General features: G+C 36.5%; 2 protein-coding genes across 3 annotated transcripts; both read right to left on the minus strand.

The window, feature by feature from the left end:
- Window positions 1–1023: 1023 nt before the first annotated feature.
- Window positions 1024–9482, minus strand: LOC110878252. Its single transcript, XM_022126527.2, has 3 exons — window positions 9283–9482; window positions 7149–7217; window positions 1024–1571 (listed from the first exon to the last, which is right to left on the minus strand). Exons 1-3 carry the CDS (start codon window positions 9445–9447, stop codon window positions 1416–1418), a joined length of 390 nt encoding a protein of 129 aa, XP_021982219.1. The 5' UTR covers window positions 9448–9482; the 3' UTR covers window positions 1024–1415.
- A 2182-nt stretch (window positions 9483–11664) lies between these two features.
- Window positions 11665–19790, minus strand: LOC110878253 (putative 1-phosphatidylinositol-3-phosphate 5-kinase FAB1D). 2 transcript variants are annotated; one of them, XM_022126528.2, is made up of 13 exons: window positions 19532–19745; window positions 18842–18998; window positions 18741–18771; window positions 18145–18636; window positions 17885–18029; window positions 17176–17517; window positions 15520–16272; window positions 14990–15324; window positions 14776–14902; window positions 14566–14697; window positions 13211–14446; window positions 12570–12824; window positions 11665–12201 (listed from the first exon to the last, which is right to left on the minus strand). In XM_022126528.2, the coding sequence occupies exons 2-13, from the start codon at window positions 18930–18932 to the stop codon at window positions 11881–11883; spliced, it is 4260 nt and encodes a 1419-aa protein (XP_021982220.1). In that variant the 5' UTR covers window positions 18933–18998; window positions 19532–19745; the 3' UTR covers window positions 11665–11880. The 2 variants fall into 2 exon arrangements, with proteins under 2 accessions (XP_021982220.1, XP_021982221.1); XM_022126529.2 differs by having other exon boundaries at window positions 11672–12201; window positions 19544–19790.
- Window positions 19791–23236: the final 3446 nt, after the last annotated feature.

Here is a 23236-nt window from a genome sequence, read left to right on the forward strand (position 1 = left end):
TCCCTTTTTTTAGATGTTCATTGAGTCGATTGTACTACATATGACTAGATTGCTTAAGAACATATAAATATAATCATGTACGAATTTTCATTCAAATATAATTTCCAAGTATCTCGCACAAGTATGTGGTGACGACATCCATAAATCTCATTTGAAGTCTTTATGAGATTGCAAAGCCAAAACAAACTCTTAAGAGTTATTGAATCCACTCCATGGTAATACGTTTCCTCATAATTAACTCGTGGGACTTGGGAAAACCTTTGTGCTAGAATTCGTGCCTTACATCATAAAATATCATTTGTTTCGTTTATTTTTATAGTAAATACCCATTTATAACCTACTAGTTTAACATCTATGGTGTTCAGACTACAAGTCCAAAAATATTTCGCTTTTCAAGTGAACTTAATTGATAGAGTACATTGATACAGCTAGGCTACAAACACTTTAGTACTTGAGGATAAGTGACGCTTAGCTAATTTTTCTAATAATACTTCAACCTTATTATTAGAAAAATACAATTAAACTCCCCTAAGCCACCACCACGACCCCTTTCTTCATCTCACCACTACCATAAGTCCCATTAGCCAATTTGACAACCGGCCGATGTAAAACTAGATGGGGCAACCATCGGAGTTGCACTGCCAAGTTGACATCCAAGGCCTCAAGTTCTATTGTAACTTCTATTCTTGTTTATATTTATATCTTATATATATTTAAAAAAATGGCTATGGTATATCATGAGTTTAGATAGGTGTAGTTTGTTTTTTAAGAGACAAAATATTTGCAGTCTGCGGACCACATCTGCAGACATCTGTAGAAGAAAAGATGGACCAAACTTTTGCAATCTGCAAGAAAAAGGTTGTTTGTTTTTTAACGTATATAGACTTCTAAAATAAACTGGTGGTGGTGTACGGACGGTCGTGGTGGTATATAGACGTTCGTGATTGTGGACGATGGTGGTGGACGGTGGTAGATGTAGACAGGGGGTGTGGTGGTGTTTAACCCTCTACAGACCTTAGAAGATTTTAAAAGTGGCTGAGCCAAGTCTGCGTCAAGAAGAACTCGCGCAGACGTTTTTTAATGGAACGTCTTTGGAAAAACAAACAGTCTACATATGGCAATGTCTGCGCATGGTCTGCGCGTCGCAGCCAGAATAGCCTGCTCAGATCTTTTTTAGAAAAGCAAACATCGCCCAGTAAGCAAATACTTGCACTCTCTCAGAATAATCTCAAGAATTAAAAAAAAAAACTTAAATATAGATCACACTCCTTTTAAACCTCATATCACTCGCGCATGAGCACTTGCTCATTTGTAAAACGTTTGATATGTAACCTCACAGTTTTAAAACTTCATTTTGACCCCTAAGTTTATGATTATTCTTCTTTCAAGTAATCACCACACAGAATGAATGCATGTTAGCTTGTAGAAGTATGAACGAATTCAACTTCTTTAATGACCAAATTGCCCTTGTTGGTGATCGCCTCAAGCTCCTTGATCTTCTTAGACACCTCAATAACATGAGAGCTGCTCGACTGAATCAATTTGTTAGCGGTCTCTAGAGCCGAACATAGCTGTCACCAAAACTGAACTACTTAAGATGTATGCCGACGTATATTATATCATTTCAATAACAAGAAAAGTTAGATTCGGCCTCACCCATCTTGGCCCATTTCATTTAAAAAAATTGATTTACCTCGGCTTATAACATCCATAGCACATCTCTGGTGATTTCAACTATTTGAAATTTTAAACTACTTTATAAACATGACTGTCTTGTTTCCAACTATTTGATCAGGAGGTATTAAGAAAACAGAAATAGAAAAAATAAATAATCATCATCATACTCGGTAAATCCCACCAATAGCAAAGCAAAGGTAGGGTCTGAGAAGGGTAATGTAGACAGCCTTACCTCTACCCCGTAGGAATAGAGAGGCCGCTTCCAGTGAGACCCCCCGGCTCGATAGTAGTTTTGCATCAAGCCTTAGACATAAGGCACATAACACTCAGCAATCGGGACAAAGACCGATTAGTGCATGTACCCTTTTGTCTTTCAGCTATCAACGCCACTACATGATGCCTGATTAACCGTCCTCAGCTTTTAACGTTATTTTCAAGAAATTAGTAAAATAACGTTAAAATTAGTACACTTTCACTTTTGCCCCCCGATGGCCCACACATATATACATTATATGCGCATACCGCAAGCGGGGCGTAAGAAAAAATAAATAATGATTATGTTAAACTTTATTACAAAAACTATATTGCTACTTGACCCATTTCAGATTTTTAGTCGACCTTCTGAGAGTAAAGATAAAGTTTTCAAAAAAGGATAATTCTTGAGTTATAGAGAATGACCCAAGAGCATCATCAGCAAGATTGATAATTTGATCCTATTTGAGATAGTAACAACTTTTGATGATTACAATGAAAATTACAAGAGGTATAAATACACAAAAAGGAACAACAATTGAGGAGTGAAATCCTCCTGTGACAAAAATAGAAAAACTATATAATGAATGAGAATAATGACAGGAGAGATATTAGGCAATCATTTAGAGTTTCCTAATACCCCCCGTCAATGCAAGACGGAGGTGGTTGTAGACGAAGCATTGCTCGAAACTTTTCAAATAGAGGTTTCGGTAAACTCTTGGTGAAGATATCGGCTACTTGTTGATCCGTAGAAATGAACTTTGTGTGAAGATGGCCAGCAGCGACTAACTCTCGAATGAAGTGGTAGTCAAGATCGATATGTTTGGCTCTCTTATGGGAGATAGGATTTTGACTCAGAAAGAGAGCACTCTTGTTGTCACATAAGAGAGTTGGTGGTCCCGGTGGTAAAGCATGCAGCTCACGTAGAAGATGGGTGATCCAAATCAGCTCCGAAGCGGTGTTAGCCATGGCCCTATACTCCGACTCACAACTAGAACGTGCTACCGTTGGTTGCTTCTTTGCGCTCCAAGACACTAAGTTTCCTCCTAGATAAATGCAGTAACCATAGGTTGATCTTCGAGTGTCTATGCAACGAGCCCAATCTGCATCAGAAAAACCTAGTAAAACAGTGTTAGGTGGTCTATCAAAGGTCAAGCCGTGTGATAAAGTCCCCTTGACATATCGAAGGATGCGTTTGACAAGCTGAAAATGAGTGGTGGTAGGATTTTGAAGGAATTGACTGGCTTGATTTACTGCATATGAGAGGTCCGGGCGAGTTATGGTTAAGTATTGAAGAGCACCGACAAGAGAACGGTAGAGAGTTGGATCATGGAAAGGGTCACCGGTAGAGTGGAAAAGATCCTTTGGTGTGAGAGGAGTAGCAACAGGTTTGGAATCAAGGAGGCCGGCTCGGGAAAGTATGTCATATGCATACTTGGATTGATTTAGAAACAAACCTGTTTTGGTATGGGTGACTTCCAAACCGAGGAAAAAACTGAGGTTGCCGAGGTCTTTAATTTTGAACTCCTTGTGAAGACGACGAGTGAAAGTGGTAATGAAAGTTTCATTGTTACCAGTGATGATGATGTCGTCCACGTATACAAGGATGTAAATTAAAGTGCCATTGTTTTTGAAGATGAACAAGGATGGATCGGCTCGACTACATGTGAAACCAAGAGTGATAAGAAAAGAACTCAATCGTTGAAACCAAGCACGTGGAGCTTGTTTTAGGCCATAGATGGCACGATTTAGTTTACACACATGAGTCGGTCGAGTTTCATCTTGGAAACCTGGTGGTTGTTCCATATAGACGGTTTCCTTGAGATTTCCATTCAAAAAGGCATTGTTAACATCGAGTTGTCGAAGTTTCCATTTGTTGATGGTGGCAAGGCTGAGAACAACTCGAATGGTGGATGATTTGACAACGGGGCTAAATGTGTGAGAAAAATCTAGACCCGGAACTTGGTTAAAACCTTGAGCTACAAGACGAGCTTTGTAGCGATCAATGGAACCATCGGATTTGTATTTGATCCGATAAATCCATTTAGAGCCGATGATGTTGATAGAAGTCGGAAGAGGAACAAGTTGCCAGGTTTGATTAGAATGTAAGGCTTGAAGTTCATCATTCATAGCACGAACCCATTTGGAATCCTTCAATGCGGTTTTGATTCCTTTGGGGACATGTGATGAGAGAAGAGAATGATGAAGAGAGTGACTGTGGAATTGAGATAAGTTAGCAGCATGTATGGTTTTAAAAATACCATTCTTTGACCGAGTAGTCATCGGATGAGTATTGGTGTTGGTGGGTTGAGTTTGAGCAAAAGTGGGCTGCTGATTGGTAGAAGATTGTTGGGCTGATGCAGGGCTGGATTGGGCTGAGTTGGGATTTTCGGAAGGAGGAGAAAGTGGTTCGGCTGAATAGGGAAGAGGAGCTGGGGTTGGGCTGATGGATGTAGAAGTAGAGTCAGATAAAGGGCTGGTTTGGTTATTTGGGCTGGTTTGGTTATGTGGGCTGCTGGGAGGAGACGGAAGTGGGCTGTTGGGTGTATGGGCAGCGGGGTTATGGGGTTGCAGGTCGGTAAATGGACATTGGTTACAGGTAGTGTTGTTTTGAGGTGTGGTTTTGGTGGAAGGGGTAGGTGTGGGTTGTTTTGGAGAGGTTGGGGTTGGCAAGGAATCTTCGAAGTTGGTGAAGGGTAGGTGTGATGTATCGGTGTTTGTGGAAGATGTGTGAAAAGGGAAAACATCTTCGTCAAATTTGGCGTGGCGAGTGGTGTAGATTCGACCCGTTGAGGGATCGAGACACCGAAAACCTTTGTATCTTGGAGTGTATCCAATAAAAATGCAAGGGGCACTCCGTGGGAGAAGTTTGTTTTTGGTGTAGTCACGAAGGTATGGATACACAAGACACCCAAAAATGCGAAGATTAGAGTATGATGGTGGTTGGTTAAAAAGTAGTTCAAAGGGAGATTTATTTTCAAGAAGTTTTGTTGGAAGACGATTTATGATATAAGTGGCAGAAGTGAAAGCATCAACCCACAACTGTGGAGGAGCATGTGCATTAAACATCATTGCCAAACCAGTTTCGGTGATATGGCGATGTTTGCGTTCGGCCCGTCCATTTTGTTCCGGTGTGTAAGGACAGGACAAACGATGATGTATGCCAAGCTTTTGAAAACAAGTTTGAACCCGATGGTTTGTGAATTCGGTTCCACCATCACTTTGAAAAAATTTGACACTTTTAGAAAATTGATTTTGGACAAAGTTTAAGAAAATGGTGAGAGTGTTATAAAAGTCGGATTTAGCCTTTAGAGGATAAAACCATGTGAACCGAGAGTAGTCGTCTACAAATATTACATAATATGAGTAGCCATCGGTAGAGGCAAGTGGTGCGGGGCCCCAAAGATCACAATGTATTAAGTCTAAAACTTGTTGTGCTCGTTTGTTATTTTCAACAAAAGGTAGATGTTTAGCTTTAGATAACTCACAAGAATTACATAAACCTGGTTTGGGTAATAAAGATGTAACAAATATATGACCAAGTTTATTTAAACTAGTGATAGTATCAAAAGAGACATGTCCTAGGCGACTATGCCATTTATTGAACGAAGCACGAAGATGAGAAGCCGAAAGCGCGGCAACAAGAGACTTGTGACTTTGGGTGAGAACATAGAAACCATTCTCGCAAGTGCCTCTAGCAAGAACCTCCCCTGTTTTTCGGTCCTGAATATGAAAGTAATCGTTAGAAAATAAAACATCAACGGGAGAATCATTTGTGAGTCTACTAATTGATAGTAGATTCTTAGTGAGGTTTGGAACAACAATAACATTTTGTAAAGATAAAGAATCATTTAGAGTTGTGTTCCCAACATGAGTAATGGGTAATGTTTGACCATTACCAAAAGTAACACTCATGTTACCCGTGTGAGGTTTAGAATTGATTAAACCATGATTTTTAGTAAGCATATGGGTTGTTGCACCTGAGTCGGCTGTCCAATCCGGAGTTTCGGATGCAAGGCTGCATTGAGCAGTGAATGCTTGGGCTAGATTGGCATCTAGAGTAAGAGCTTTTTGTGCATAAGACGATAGAGTAGGACAGGTAGTAGCATAGTGACCGTCTTTGCGACAAAGCTGACAATGGGGAGGATGCTTGGTGAAAGTATTGCTGCGTCCTTTGGAAGGCTGAGAACGGCCTCTGCCCCGGTAAGAGGAGGAACGAGTAGGTTTGTGAGAATTAGAGTAGAAGGCAGCTTCGGTGGTTGTTGAGGGTCCATGAAGTTTAGAAACAAAAAGTTCCTGATTTTCAGCATTTGCAAGCAAATCCCGAAAGGAAGGAGCAGGTCTGATGGTTCTTTGGGATGTGGAAAAACTTTCAAAGGAGGCACCTAAGCCACAGAGAAACCAGTGGCGTTTGTCCTCATCGTTGATGGGATGGCCGATGGAAGCAAGCTGGTCGGAAAGAGCTTTAAACTTTCGGCCATAATCAGCGACAGAACCGGTACCCTTTTGAAGGTTACGAAGAGAGTCTTTAAGGTTGTGGATTCGCTCAATTGAGCAATGGCTGTAGGCATTTGCTAATGTTGTCCAGACTGATAAGGAAGTTGAGTGTCCTATGGTTTCGGACATCGCTTCCTCAGTGAGAGTGGAGTTGATGAGAAGCAGGACCTTTTGGTCTGCTGATTTCCAGGCAGTAAAGGTTGGATTAGGGGTGGTTTGATTGTCGGTAGTGATGGTTTCTGGTGGACAGGTTTTGGTACCATCAATGTGGCCGATGAGATCAAGGTAAGCCAGAACAGGGGTGATTTGTTTCTCCCATGGGAGATAATTGGTGGAGTTAAGTTTGATATTGATTAAATGGCTAAGAGAATGAAGAGGAATAGAAGAAAGGTCTGTTGAGGAAGACATGGTGGTGGCGGCGATAGGGCAGAAAGAGAAGAAGACAGAAAAATTATCAAGGGGACAGGATCAAGGCTGATACCATGAGATAGTAACAACTTTTGATGATTACAATGAAAATTACAAGAGGTATAAATACACAAAAAGGAACAACAATTGAGGAGTGAAATCCTCCTGTGACAAAAATAGAAAAACTATATAATGAATGAGAATAATGACAAGAGAGATATTAGGCAATCATTTAGAGTTTCCTAATACTATTAAGGATACAACGTTGAAGAAAAAATTTGATGAATTGGTAGAATTGTAATGTAATCACTTACCTCAAGTGTATGAGCGGTCCATGAATGAGATGTACCAGCAAGTGCATCATTTAAGCGTTTGTAACTTTCCTAAAATCAACACACGATAAGTAACACGTATAAGTTAACAGCAAGAAGAGCAATAAACATAAATTAAATTAAGGTAGCGCATGCCGCTATGGAGTAACAAATATTCTACTTCTCTAGAAAACTTATAAAGATAGCCGCAGCTTGTTGACCGGTTACCTTCTATCTCGAGTTAAGCTAAATAGATTTTTAACTCAAAAAAATATATCAAATAGGTCAAGCGAGGGTAAAAGTCGTTAGAAAGTATTCAAATCCATAAAACCTCAAAAAGATTTAAAAAAGAAAAACAGATTATTATTATTGTTGTAATACAGTTCTGTAATGATATGTAGCACATTAGTAAAAAAATGATAACTGATGTTTGAGGTCTATGTCTATCATCTATGTAAAATGTTAGAGAACTCAGACTTGTCGTAACATAACATAGTTTGGGGATTAGGATCAAATACAAAGGATCCTAATTGTAAGAAGTGTAAGAAGGATTTATAGAGTGACAAGTGTCCAATAACCTAAAAAGACCCACTACACAAAAAAACCCCACTACAAAAAAAAAAAAAAAAAAAAAAAAAAACTTAAAAATCAACCACCACCAAAAACCTAACCCCCCCCCCCCCCCCACATCACCCACCCAAAAAAAAAAAATTTTTGCCGAGGGGGTGGGGGTTTAGGTTTTTGGGTGGGTGTTTAGTTTTTTTTTAGGTTTTTTTTTGGGGGGGTGGGGGGGGTTAGTTTTTTTGGGGGGTTTTTGGTGAGGTATAGTTTTTTTTTTTTGGTGGGGGTTGGGGGGGGGGGGGTTAGGTTTTGGGTGGTGATGTAGTGGGTTTAGTTTTAGGTTATTGGACACTTGTCACTCTATAAATCCTTCTTACACTTCTTACAATTAGAACTCTATGTAGAATAACTTGACCCGTTTGGTATAAAATGGATTCCTCACCTTCTATTGCGTAATATATGAGTGTGACGAACCACTTACAACTTGGGTCATTTGCCAACCATAGTTGTTAATGGCGAATAGCGACAAATAGTGTGCTACACAGCGAATAGCGATAAATAACGGGCTGCTATTTTATAAAAAGCAATACACTAGAAAAAAAAATTAAAAATTTGTATATATGTATATTATATCAAAATACCTTGGTATATATGCTATTTTACATGTATATTTAACAAAAAGCTATAATCCAGCTATTTTATAGCTATATTGAATTGCTATTTATATTAAAAAAAACAAAAACAAAAAGTTAACTATCGCTATTCTCACTATCAATCGCTATAACCCTAATAGCGACACTACATCGCTGCGCTATGTAGCGTGCTATAGCAATCGCTATAGCCGCTATTGACAACTATACTGTCAACCGTCTAAAAATATACTTCAACTTGAATTGAATGTGTCTATCATATCCATAGTTGTTAATGGCGAATAGCGACAAAATAGCGATAAGGTACCTATATGCTACATAGCGAATAGCGATAAATAGCGGGTGGCTATTTTATAAATAGCGATACACTAGAAAAAGAATTTCAAAAATTTTATATGTATATTATATCAAAATACCCTGGTATATATGCTATTTTACATGTATATTTAGCAAAAACCTAAAATCCACCTATTTTATAGCTATACGCTAAGTAGCGAGCTATAGCGATACGATCGCTATTGACAACTATGATCATATCATGGTTTTTTGTGTCATATCAGATAAGTAAGCAGGCACACTAGTACATCTTGTTAACTTAGTAGTTGTTAAACTAACAGGCGATCTGCTTGAGGCGGCCTCATCCACATCTGGCTGTCAATATTAGGGTCTGTCTGTAGGAGGCTAAAGTGTTAAACTTAAAACAACCATAAAGATGGAAAAAGTATGATATGCAAAAGAGATAAGACAGATGTAGCATCTGCTCGGAATGCCTAATCAATCACACACACAATTTCAAATAGTTACTCTGTGCGAATTGGATGTGAACAACATTCCAGATGACACACACACACAATTTCAATTAACCCCAAATTGGAAACCCTAAATAGTATAGTATGCTTACTAATCATGTAGATAGATATAGAAACCTGGTATAGTTTGGTGAGATCGGAAGGATGAATTTGAGGATTCGTTGAGTCAGCAGCTTCTTCCACGGGACTGGGACGGGGGCTGTTAATAGGGTCTTCTTCTCCGACGTCGTTTAGCAGATCACCGATGCAAAGGAGCGGCCCTCCTACACCTCCACCTCTCATCCCTTTCTTTCCTTCCTTTGTTTGATTAATGTAAAATGTAAATATGTTTTATAACCCATAAATAATGTGGGAAAATCTATTTGCAAATTGAGATTTTTTTACTTATTTTTGGGTAATTGGATTCACTTATTTGGTACCCCTCTAACCGACTAGTGTAGCAATTCTAACCAAAAAAAATCTAAAGTGTTTCATAATATGCATCAAGCAAGTAAACGGGTTCCAAGGTGGCAGCCCCTCTTGGCAGGGGTCTAGGGACAACACCCCTAACTAGGTTGAATTTCGAAGCAATTTGAATTAAAAAAGATAACTGCTCTCAAGCAACTCCTGATAATGATGAAATACATATCCATCTCTTTGGTTCACAAAATCACACTGAATACATACCAGTTCTCATAGAATTATTTCTAAGTTTTATTCGATTGAGAAAGTCACATGAACTATCGAATTGTTTCAATCTAAAAGTCTTATACACGTCTTTAATCCTGTATTGTTCTAATTCCCAAAAGTAAAAACTTAGTCCGTTTTACACTAATCAGACATTAGCATAAAAATCTAATATGGTTGCAGTTGCTAAACTAGACTGGCAATATGATGTGGCGTGTTAACAAGTTTTGTGCCAATTATAGCACATGATTCTAAGGGGTGATAGTGTGGAAATATAGGAAAAAATATAGAATAAAATGCTTTGGTTAAAAATTTTCTAATCAGACTTATTAGTAAGCGTTGTGATTTTTATATATATATGCATAGGGAGTTTCCCAAAAAAAAATTAATTGATTTTTCACTTTAAACCCAAAGGTTTTTATCTTTTGTATTTTAACCCCTTTGATTATTTTACATTTGACCCAAAGCTTTTTATTTTTTACAATTTAACCCCAACACTTTTTTATTTTCACCTTGGGTCACCGTAGTTTTCATATTTCGCAAGTTTTTCGTTTTACGTTATATTTTAAATTTTGCGAGTTAACACGCCACAACGTACGTGTGGGGTTCAACATTTTTTTGGTCTATTTTTCCCGTTTGACAGGTCCGTTGCAACGCGTCTATTTTTCTTCGTTTGATCGTAGCCACGTGCAGGTCGTAGATCGAGTTAGTTATTTTTCTACGTTTTTACGTTTCAGTCTAATTTCTTCGCAGTAACACGCTGCAACGAGCGTGCGTGGTTCAACGTTTTTACTTCTGCTTTTTGTTCGGTGTTATTTTTCTTTTTATGTATTTTATTAATATGAGCTTTTCTAATTTTGGTGGTCATTAGCAGTGGTGTGGCATTGGTGCTACTTTGCACGGTTTTACGAACGTTTTTAACATATTAATTTTTTACTAATAATTTGTTTAGAGTTTACCCTATACTTTCTTTACTTAAAAAACAAATTATTTACGTGCATATTTTTATGTACGTGTCCGTATAAATTTGATTTCCCTCTACGTTTAGATGTAAACATTTTCCCGAAACGAGTTGCCTCAAATATAATACATTTTCTTTAAAAAAAAATCATTTTTACGTACGTTTTGGTATAAATTAGAGTTAGTCAACGATTCGACGTAAATTTTTTTGGGAAACGAGTCAAGTCAAAAATAAAATGTTTTCGTACTTATTTTATGGATGTTTCGAAATTTTATTTCAAACCGAGTGGAGTCAAAATGCGGTTTCCTTTTTTTTATTTTTTCAAAAGCTCTAATTAATCGCTTTTGGTTACACGTGTCAGTTTTTTCTTTTATACACGTTACATTTTCTATATATGAATCGGGTCATATAAACGTGTTAGTTTTTTCCTTTTATACCCGTTACGTTTTCTATGTATGAGTCGGGTCACATATAATACGTTATGATTGTACGTTATAAACTCGATTTACTTTACGTTTTGATACAATCGCAATGCTTATATAGGTTACATTGAGTTTAATTGAATACGCCAAAATGCGTGTTTTCATATGGTTAACGCATCGCATACCGATTGAGCTAATCGATTCGATGTTGATGTTTATGATGTACCGCGCCGCAACGCGCGCAGGTGTTATTACTAGTTCTTACATACATTAGTAAGTTTGCCAAAAAAGATTTAAGTTTTGAAAGCTGAGCTCAACCCAATGAGTCCAACTCTGCACGCACCGCGCTATCAGGCCGCAGTCGAGCTTAGCCTAAAGCAGTCGAGTCGAACTTGAAGGGTATCGAGACAACTTGAAATGCGAGGATGGAAACTGGGTCTAAAATGAAAGTAACGGAAAACACAAATATTCTCTTTATAAATAACCACAACTTTCTATCATTCATTGCAAACAAAAACACAGCTCTCCCAACAATAAATTTGTACAATATATGCATCATCTGTATGCCTACAAGTCTGGAACTATATATCCCCAGGATTTTGCTAAAAACTGCATAATAGATGGGGGCCAAATTATGTATATATAAATCCAAAATTATATAACGAGTTAAGACATTTCCTCATGATCTTGAGATTTTGAATGTGAACCCACGCCACAGAGGCTGCAACGGTTAGATGATCGCTGAGAGCACCAATCATCAGGAACAGCAAACAAATGGGTGTCAATGAACTTTCTGAATCTTTTTTTGTACTCTTTTGGTGAGATTATAGTTGGCAACTGGTTTTTAGGAACAACAAAGGACTTGACCCAGTTTTCCAGTTGTTTATCCCAAGTATATTGTCTCACGTAATCGATTATGCCGCATACGAGCTCCTTTTGTTCCACGTCCACTCCAACCAACAATGAATAATCCATCACATTGATCGACTGATTATCACCAAAAATAAAATACAAAGTAAGTCCTTCAAGCCCATAAAATTAGAGAGCAGAAAATAGTATAAACGAATTACAACGGATCAAAACAGGTTTGAGGAACGAGTAAAAGCAAATAAATTTTCTAAAACAAACGGGTCAAAAGTCGCCCAAAGTTTTATTTTAATGTATAAAGCCACCTAAATCATTCTATCGAAAGATTACGTTATCACCGAACTAACATAATTTCTTAATCATATTTCATATTACTATTAGTGATTTACAAAAATTAATAAATATTTTTGGACAAACGTGGCTTTGTATCAACTGAAACTGACCCGACCCGTTTGGACTCATAGTGAAAAAAAAGAATTTATACTCACGTAGAGGAAGGCAGTATCGTTCCATACAGCCCGCTGCAAATTCCTCTTTGCTTTTGTATTAACATATAAAGGAGAAACATTCATGTCGTTTACAAAATTTTGGTCCAAAAGAACATCTCCTCCGCCATCAGCAGCAGCATTATAACGAGCATACAAAGCTCCTTTAAGATCATACTGTCTTGTAATTTTTCTGCAATAAGTAATGTTCTCCATCACCATTAGATCATGTTTTACCCCACTCTTTATTTTCTTTACCTGCAACCATAAATATCATAAGAAAAATATACCAAATAAAAATAGCAGATGCCAAAAATTGGAGATGTAACTTTTGCTATGGGTTAAAACAAGTGGGTTGACCAGAAAAATTATGTCTAAAGTTTAAGCTTTGGAATGTCAAATATGGTTATATATTATATTATTTCAGTAATAATAATACATCATTTAGAAATTCGAAGGTTTATGCACTACCTGTTTGACTCATTCAACTGATTTGAACTGTTTCCTTGTAAGCATTTTTTTAAAAAGTCAACCTGTTTAACCTATTCATATACCTGTTTCGACCCATTCATAAGGAAACGGGTCGAAATTGCCAGCTCTAAAATACTAGAAAAGCCAAGAAATTATCTGTGAAAAAAACAAACCTGATAAATCCCAAGAATTTTTGCAAGGCATGTTTGGTTTCCTTGTTTGAAGCACTGGGTCATATACCCAAAATATTCGGAAGCAAATCCGAGAAACGAACAAAACTCGGTATTTTTAATTTCCTTAATGATGAACCGGTCATCAAGAGTTTTAGCAAAAAAAGATTTACTTTTTCCACCTTTCGCATCCCAATGTTTACAACGACTTAGTGAAGATATATAATCCAGTTCAGTCAAACCACATTGACCACGAAGATCTGAAAAATCTTTAGCAAATAAACAAGCCACTGAATATTTAGCTTTTTTATCATATCTTCCCATGGAAACCACTGGATGAATATACCTTGAATTAGCAACAGAATCCAAAATTTCCAACCCATCGAAGCTAGAAAACCTTGATTCGCTAGAAAACCTCGATTCGTCTGAAGAAGATCCAAGTGAAGAACTATCAGAATTTGTGGACGTGAAAGATGACCAATTTGGAGAACTCAAAGATGACAATTTGTGCGCATTTTCAAATGATTTAGTATCATCGTGGATATTATCTTCTGATGAAATCTTCCCATCTTTTAGATAAGCTAACGCACATGCAATCATACTAGATAATTCATCTTCATAAACTGATACTATATGATTGCTAGTAGCTAATGGAAAATGAATCTTTGAACCCTGCTCCGTTAGAATTTTGTATATGGTGGATCCTGATGCATAGCTGTTAGCAGGTTCGTACTTTGGCAAGTATCCTTTTTGATACTCATTTAAATGAATGTTTTGTATTTGTGAAAATGATGTCCACATCCACCCTTTAGGATCTGCTAGTTGTGTTGAAGTGGAGGAAAGTTGACTGTTTTCTTGGACGTCATTTTCTTGCACGGAGTTTGATGATTCGATTTCGATATCAATTTCAGCTGTAGTCACTTCACTTGGTATGGTATTACTTTCTTCTGTTGTATCCGTTTTCAGAAAAGAAGGATCATCAGAAACTGCTTCAATATCTATATTAACGTCACTACTGTCTTTTTCCTCAAAAGATGACTGTGTTTTCCCTGATTCATCAGTGGTTTGAGGGCCGATTATACTATGATCAGATGAAAGAATTGAATAAAGTCGCTCGTCCCAGATGTATGAACGAAGGAAAAGCTCCCATCGTATATGATTCAAGTAGAGAGGCTTTTGTAACCATTTATTCACCGAAACATCACTGCTAGAGCTTGCAGTGAGGTTTTTCATGTCAGCCTATAAAAATACATAAATAATTAAATCGAACTATTATTATTTTTTTTATTATTATTACCATCATCATCATCATTATTATTATTATCTCTTTGATATAAAAATAAAATAAAATAAGTGACCTGAAATTGATCTCGCTCTTGTTTCAACATCTCATTGATGTCAGAGAACAGCATTGATCCAGAAGACTCATTCTCCATCTTCTTCAAAGAGTTCTCAACCTCAGTAAACAATGAATGCCCTTGTTGAGACACCTGAACACCCCAAAGGTGAAATAACTTAATGAATAAGAATATATAAAAAACTGTAATGATACTAAGGAATATACATACATCCTCAACTTCTTCTTTAAGATAATCTCCTTCCATTGAATTGCTAAACTCCACCTTCCAAAGTGGTAGAGATATAGAGTAGGTAGCTACTGTAGAGTATCTAAACATTGCAACCATGGAGCCCAATCTGCAAGTTTCAAAATTGTATGCATTAAAAAGACAGTTTAACACGTTTCTTTTTTACAACTTTTTTAATATATTGCAATTGGCATACCCAAAGAAGTGAAGGTAGTCTTTATAATAGGAATGTCCGCAAGTAGATGGTATCTCCGAAGAAGAGTGGTTTGAGAATCCAAGTTCTAGAAACTTTCCAAAGGATAAACCACGAGCAGCAATGGAAACCAAGACTCTTTTGGTTGACATTAAACTTCCATTGAGGGGTTTACATTGACCACAACAACTCCACATCCAAAGCTTCCCTTCATTTTCACCAGCCAAATGCTTATCTAAAGGAAGACGTTTTACTTGAATCGTTAGTTGCTTGTCGTGATGTGCATAGTAGTGAAGATGAGCTTCTGGTAGTTCATTACAAGTTCCACATGAAAGCTTCTGCAAAAAGTTACTGGTGAGTGCCAATTACAATATTATTATTATTATTATTATTATTATTATTATTATTATTATTATTATTATTATTATTATTATTATTATTATTATTATTATTATTATTAATGTAAGCTAAAATAGAATACTCAATAGTAAATTATAAACAATAAGAAAAAAGAATGTGGAGTTTGAAGAAACCTGATTGAGCAAATTATCCCGCAAAAACTTTCCAAGGGGAACATCAAAATTTCTGTAAAACTTGATACACGAAAAAGAACTTTGCTTACAAGTAGTCCCTCTTGACCAATTCCTTCTAGACATTAAAACCAATATACTTTCTGAATCCAACACTGCCCTAATGTCATCCTTACTTTTTTTACCATCTTCGCAATTTTCTAATTTTTTTTCTTCAGGAACAACTTTCACTTCAGCATCAGCAGACTCAACAGTTTCAGCAGCGCTCAAATCCTGACCGTTGGCTTCGCTATGATTATGTGTGTTCACAGTATCGAAAAGAGGGATCCCGACAACTTTATGCAAAGAGGCAGAGAGTGAAGATAGTCCCGAGAGGACTATCGGGTCATATTCTTCATATGATGATATAGTAGACCCTTCTAGACCCAAATTGTCAGACCCGTTTTCATCAAAATGGCTAGAGATGGGAATATCAATGGTGTTGACTGAAGCAGTTTCGGGACTGGACTCGTTGACTATTGGAACGTTTGTATCATCAAGATTTGTATATAGAGGTTGAGTGCTAACAGATGAAATTGTTCCTTCGTCGTTGTTTGAATATATAGTCATTCCATCGGCGGCAGTTGTGGAGAACATTGCTCGTTGATTAAGAATGAATGAACTCTCGAGGATCAAATGGTATGCCATGATAACAGCAAACTGAACCACACATTTAACTTTTTTAAGTTCATCACTGTGACATCCCTTCAGCAAAATCTGTATGGTAAACAAGTCAGATCAAAAAGAGGGATTGAACTAGCACATGAACGCTGCATTAAGCTTTTAAACTAGGTACCAAAAAACATAAGATTAATAAACCATTCTAATAAAGGCAAAATGAGTAATGTACCAACTGTATCTATTATTCAGTATTGTTAACTTACACGTTGTGGCAATGAAAGATACCCATGTGGGTCCTTTTGATGGTCTCATTATAAGATAACGACACGTTTAAAAATCAACTACAGTGAAGTTGTTGTTTTGTTTCATTTCCATTGCTAGGCTGTAGCAAATAACTTTGCTTGAACAACAAGTATGCCAGTAGTCAACCTAGAGAACAGTCTTAGATTCTGAAGCATACGGTATACCACACGTATATTCTTTGTAAATGATGTCAATTAGTTTTATTGTGCTTTATGTGTTTTATACTCCAATCTTGTGTATTATATAAAGTTTTCTAAAATCATTTTACTTATACGTTAATCAATAAAATAGAGAAAGATGATAAAAGGATGCATGATATATTAAAGTTACAACATACAAGTGTGTGCTCATTATTTACACGGCTGAAACAGAGATGATATAAGTGAATCCTAAACAGTGGGAAGTTTATATTTCCTTTTCTTTGTTCCCTTCATTTCTAAGTTACCCAACAAAAGGGAAAGTTTATAAACTTCCCTTCATTCCTAAACAGTGGGAAGTTTATATTACATGGTAATTTCCTAAAAGATATCCATCAATAAATAAATAAAACAATTAGCCTCTTAAATTTTGCATGAAATTCTAATTTCTTGCAACTAATAAATGACAAAAGAAGAAATACATCTCTCCTTGTTAACCCAACTATGAAAAATGAACAAACCATGATCAATAAAATAAAGAATAAGAATAAAAACTCACCGTAAAACCCATTCGTGAGGGACAGCCCTCAAGAAACATTAAGGTCTTCTTTGGCTTTTTGCCAGTTTCAGAAAGATCAGCATGTTCTTCTACAATCTTTTCAAAATAAAAGGATTCACACTGCCTCAGCTTTTGGTCATTCATATTATCAGATGACAAGATTGGTGAGCCGGTACAACGAGCAACTCTCTCCAAGCGGTGTTGTTTCATTTCCAAGACAAGTGTCATCCCTTTTGAATAAATAGACTCTTGAATATCACGGGAAACCGTTTTCTCCACTAAAACAACATTTGGATTCAACTTCTCTATCATCCCGATAAGATTATTCACTCTATCAGCCTCCTGATCATGCATAGCATTCAAGGTTATAACATATGGATGGTTATGAAATGCTAAATAGTAGAGCTGGCAAAAAGGGAAGGCCAGCATGTCGAATAATGGGCTCAGGGTTAAACAGTCATTAATCTCTGAATAAAACGACACTTTCTAATGCTTTTTTACTCAACTTAAGGAATTAACGTGTAAACTACGACTAAAAACAACTTTGGGCGACTTTTGACCCATTTGACCCGTTCCCCGTTTAACTATTCTTTGTGATGACCCGTTTCACTCTTCTAATATAAAAGAAAACTCAAGTCGACTTGTTGTCCCATTGATAAGTAAATGGCTCGATATTGCCACGCCTACTAAACATTTTGTTCAGGTTTACCTGTTTCATTGATTCGAACGATGCCAATCCATCAGAAGACACACTAAGTGCACCCTTAATCAATAGCAACTTGGGCTTTTTACACTTTGTTGGCATATGCTTGTGAGCTGCATGCTTTTTGAAGACTAAACCTTTGAAAACTTCACTGCAACAATACAGATAATATCAATATAAAAATATGAAGGGGGAATAGGCTTAATCATCATGCAAGGTGAGTGAATAGCAAAAGTTAAGGGAGGAAAGTGCACTAATAAAACAACCTTTGACTTCGAGTACCGGTTGCAATACATTTGACCTTTACATATCCATCAGGATCCATTGTTTTTTCTTCAAATGCATCAGGCTTCAAAAATGAGGCAGCTTCCCATGATAAAGCAGTAACTATATCGACCCAATTATCACCATCGTTTCCAGAACAACAAATACCCATAGATTTAAGAAGATGCTCCACAAGTGCCTTAAATTTTCCATTCATAACTTCATTCAAAGCTTTTCTCGTTTCCTCTCTAAACCTAAAACTCCCACTCCCTTCTTGTCCAAAACTGCTAAGATTACTTGGCTTCCCCCATTTCATGCCATCACCATACGCATCATCGTCATCATCATCATCATAGTTAGCAACACTACCCTCGATATCATCCTCTTTGTCTTCCGGTTCAGGGGGAAACCAAATATGAGAATCGATACCTCCGTTTCCTAGATACGGCTGCTGTAAACTAAAAGAATCAAATCTTGTTTCTTCTCTGAGGGACCTAAAAGTAAACAATCACATAATTATGCAAAGGACCCACCACAATCGCATGATCTATCTAACTTTATTCTTGATCTAAGAATGTTAAGTGTGCCCATCATTTACCTTTCATTTGGATCAGCAACAAGATACTCATCTGAAAGATAACCGTCAATCAGATTACAAAAATACGCTAATATAATTTAACTTATATACAAAAAACTTACTGTAAAATGAAAGCGTGCTATCAGTTTTCGCCAGAGACATAGCTGGACTGATTGATGATGCTGGTGGAGAAACTAAACTATCATAAGTCATCTCCTCTATTTCTTCCCCTTCACCAGATAATCATCATCACAAATATCTCTTCTAGGATCAAGGATCCTACAACATAATCACAAAATCATAAAAATAAGATCAATTCTCTAATTCGCTAAACGATGAAACCGAAAAACAGAAATGAATAGGTCTATTCCTAAAGCAGCATGAATACCAAACAAATTTTGACTAGATTTTCACTACAACCTTCAAAATTTGGCAAACAAATAGATTTAGTAATCCTTGTACAACACGCTACCTAATTCAACCAAAATTCTACCTAAAAACAGAATTCATGCTTCGTTTCCAAGTAACAATATCAAATCATCATCAAACATCAACCAAACCTATATCACAATTCAGAACTCAAATTCACAAATCCGAATCTGAAGAACAGCCGATTACTTTATAAACTGTTACAACAACTGATTAATCGAGATGATGTTGATCTCTTGACTTGTTCGTCAAGAAACCAAGCGTTCTCGTCCGAATTACAACCAAAATTCACAGAAACAGCAAATTCAAACACATTTTAGGAACAACACTGAAGAATTGCATCATCTAATCAAGCGATCACAACAATCAGTTAGGAAAATTACTTCAAAGGTTAACTGGAAGAAGGAAACGAAAGCCCCAAACTAGCACGGAATGATGAGATAGCGACCTCAATCTCTGTCACTGTAGGTCGATCCTGAGCAATAATATCTGAATTCACTGGTGAATTTTTGTTGAATTTGTAGAGAGAGAGAGAGAATTGGGAGAAGAAAATGGAAGAATGACGAAGAGTGGACCCACACAGAAGAACAGTTGTATAAACTCAGAAGCAAAGAAATTTCAAAATGGGAATCAATGGCAGGTTGACATATGTTATGGGTAGTAGGTGGAAAATATGATCATACTTCACTCTTGAGTTAATTTTCATTTTAGTCCCTGTGATTTGGGTCATTTAACAGTTTATTTTAAAGATTTTTATTTTTCATCTATAGGTCAAAAAAGGTTTCACCATTGCTATTTTAGTCCGCTGGGTTAACTTCATCTATTTTTTCTATTAACGAGAAGGGCAATTCGATCATTTTGAATGTAATTCTGTTAACTAGATGGGCAATTAAATGATCGAATTGCCCTTCTGGTTAACAGAAAAAATGGATGAAGTTAAACCCAATGAACTAAAATGACAACGATGAAACCTTTTTGTACCCATAGGCGAAAAATGAAACCTTTGGACTAACTTGGCAAAATGGCCCAAACCACAGAGACTAAAATATCATTTAACTCTTTTTGTATTTTTCATTTTACTCACTTAAAGTTAGGGGTGTTGTTCATTGCGTCTCGGATGGTTTTGAATCGGTGGCTTATACATGTGTTGGGTTATATGTAGTTACCGCTAGGCTAGAAACGTTTTAGGTGTTGAACAAGAAATATTCGTTGTATAGTCTTTCATGCTACATGTTTCATCAAGCAATATGTGTTATTAGACAATCACATTACATGTGAGTGACCTTCTATAAAATACTTGATGTTTACGGTTATGTTTATCATGTGTAACTCTTAATTTCCCATACCGTGTTCATGGTTATGTTTATCATGTGTGACTCTTAATTTCGCATACCATGTTTATCAGTTTTTTTAATATATGATGACGCTTAGTGTGAAGATTTAGAAAGATTTTTATGATAAATAAATAAAGTTACCTCATGAATGGAAAGTGCTTATCATGTCTATTAAATCTTTCAAATGAGGTTATTATTATTATTATCCAATTTAAATCATTTCAAATGAGGTTTTTTTAAGGATTATCGAATGATTCGAATCTATCTATACTTTCTATAAAAGGAGAAAACCAAATGACATAAGAAAAGCTGAGGTGGCAGCCATAGAGGCTATCCAACAAGGTTTTTCTTATGTCATTACTGCATCATAAACCTTAATATATAAAATCACTTTAATTTTCAAAGGTCTGGCCTACATCCAAATTTCAAAGGTCTAGCCAACATTGAAAATTCAAACCTCTGCCCACATACAAAAGGGCAACTGTTTATACACACTTCAAACGTCTGCCCATAACTTCTACCCATATTCAAAATTCTGGCTCCAAATTCAAAATTCAAACTATATATGAATCTGGCTCCCTATAAATAACATATATGAATCTGTCTCCACATTCAAAATATCTCACTCACATTTGCGAGCATATCTCTCTCTCTCAAATGCATAGCTCTCATGATTCAGCCGGTTAATCTCCGATTACAGTTCTTTGTTCGAACATTTGTTGATTCTGCTTACACATTATCCTTCCAATATCATTGTTCCAACATCGTTGTTTCAGTGAAGCTCTGTTTCACACATCAACGTTTCAACATCGATGTTGCAATATCATTGTTGCAACATCGTGAAAAGTTGCATGTTCTACCTTCTTTGATGGGAGAGTTGCATTGTTCCAACATCGTTAAATGCCAATGAAGCTTTTCTTATGTCACTTGATTTTCTCCTTTTAGGTTTGTGACTTATTTTTATTAACTGTAGTTATACTAATTTAATTTGATGTGTGAAGAAACAAGTGTTGATAATGTTGATAGCTTTTATTAACAGTCACTACTGCATTGTATGTAAACATCCATATTGATAGTGTCACACCCTGGCTTTGCGGAAGCGTGGTTAATTTGGTGTGACTTCTTAATACCATAGCCTAACCATAACAAGCTATATGAAATAAAAACCATGCAAGATCATCCATCAAATTAAGTTTTAAAACATAAGTAAAACAACATTGTCTTAGGGCGTTGACTCATGCAACGGAAACTACAACCTGATAACATAAAACATTGTTCAGAAGACACAAACATCAATATGAAATAAACGCAGTTTAAGGACTGTGACTCGTCCAGGTAAAAGTCACATCCCCTAAACTTGGATGACCTCGAACTCTTATGCAGCAGGAAAACGTAACATACCGCGCCAGATCTTTAGTTCCCTGAAATACATGTAAGTTGGAAAAATCAACAATAATGTTGAGCGAGTTCATGTGTAAGTGAGTAATAAAACCTTTGTAAGTATGAAATCCTGGTATGTAGCAAATAAGGAAAAAGAGATCACCAATGGTTTGCAAGGCCATTGATATGTGTGAAGTGCAAGTAGGAAGACTCAAACCTAGCAGATTTATGCGTTGGGTACAAAGTCACCCCGAGGTCCGTTATGCTGGGCCTGGGGCTGGGCTCGCTACACCCAGATAGATCTACCGCTCCTGCCCCTCGGTCCTACCCTGAGGATTAATGGCCTCAAGTTTTCGCCTACCCACTCACATGATCTAAATAACAACCCTCCTTACGCTATCCATACCATGTAAAAAGTACTTGTAAACATAGCAACATGTATTTCACCCCCGCAGTTTTAAAGCTAAAAACAGTTAAAAGAAAAGGGGGAGCATGAACTCACAGTGGTGCGTCTCTACCAAGTATATCTCCTGATCAAGCAGCTGTGCGACGAACTACACGTACTAACTCTATTAGACGGACGGCCGTGCCTTAGCTTCATAGTTTAAGTTTTTGGGAAATAGTTAGACAACTATTTCGTGTTTACATTTTGTAAATACTTGGTAATTATTTTCCTTCCCAAGGATGGGGGATTTAATACACGTGCGTTCGTATAACTTGGAAATATATTATTAAGTCTCACTTAATATATATTTTATTTCTAACTCCAAAATATAAATATTTTTCTCAAAAATATTATATTTTAATACACATAATTTTCCAAAAATAATACCTTGACGAAATACGCGTTCACTAGTATTTCCTTAAAATGCGTAAGTTACGTTTTAAAGGTCGGGTGGTATTAACTATACCGTTGTAACTTAAATATTTATCGTAAAGGCGTTTGTATTATTTTGGAATCGTTAACATCCGGTAATATTATTTTTACCCTAAAAATAATATTTGTATAGTTCACAAAATAATCATAAAATTTCACAAGTGTTGTTACGGAAAATATATACCTAATATATATTTTTAGCAAGTTTTTATTTTGTGAAATTCCCACCTCCGATAATTAGAAATCTTGTAAATAAAGTCGTGGCGAAATCTATAATGCGAAAACAAGTAAAAAAAAATGTATTTCTAACACTTGTAATGAAAATATTTCTAAGTGTTAGGTTTTTGGAAAAATTTCGCCAGAGTTTCCCCTGTAACTGGAGGTGGCCACGCTTTCAAGCGTATCATTTTCTTTTAAAATTCAATTCAACAATTTTCTCATTCAACCAAAACAATATCCAAAGCATCAAACTAGTCAAAATATATGTAAATCGCAAA

Source organism: Helianthus annuus, chromosome 9 (assembly GCF_002127325.2).
Source record: "Helianthus annuus cultivar XRQ/B chromosome 9, HanXRQr2.0-SUNRISE, whole genome shotgun sequence".
In the NCBI taxonomy this organism is placed as follows: domain Eukaryota; kingdom Viridiplantae; phylum Streptophyta; class Magnoliopsida; order Asterales; family Asteraceae; genus Helianthus; species Helianthus annuus.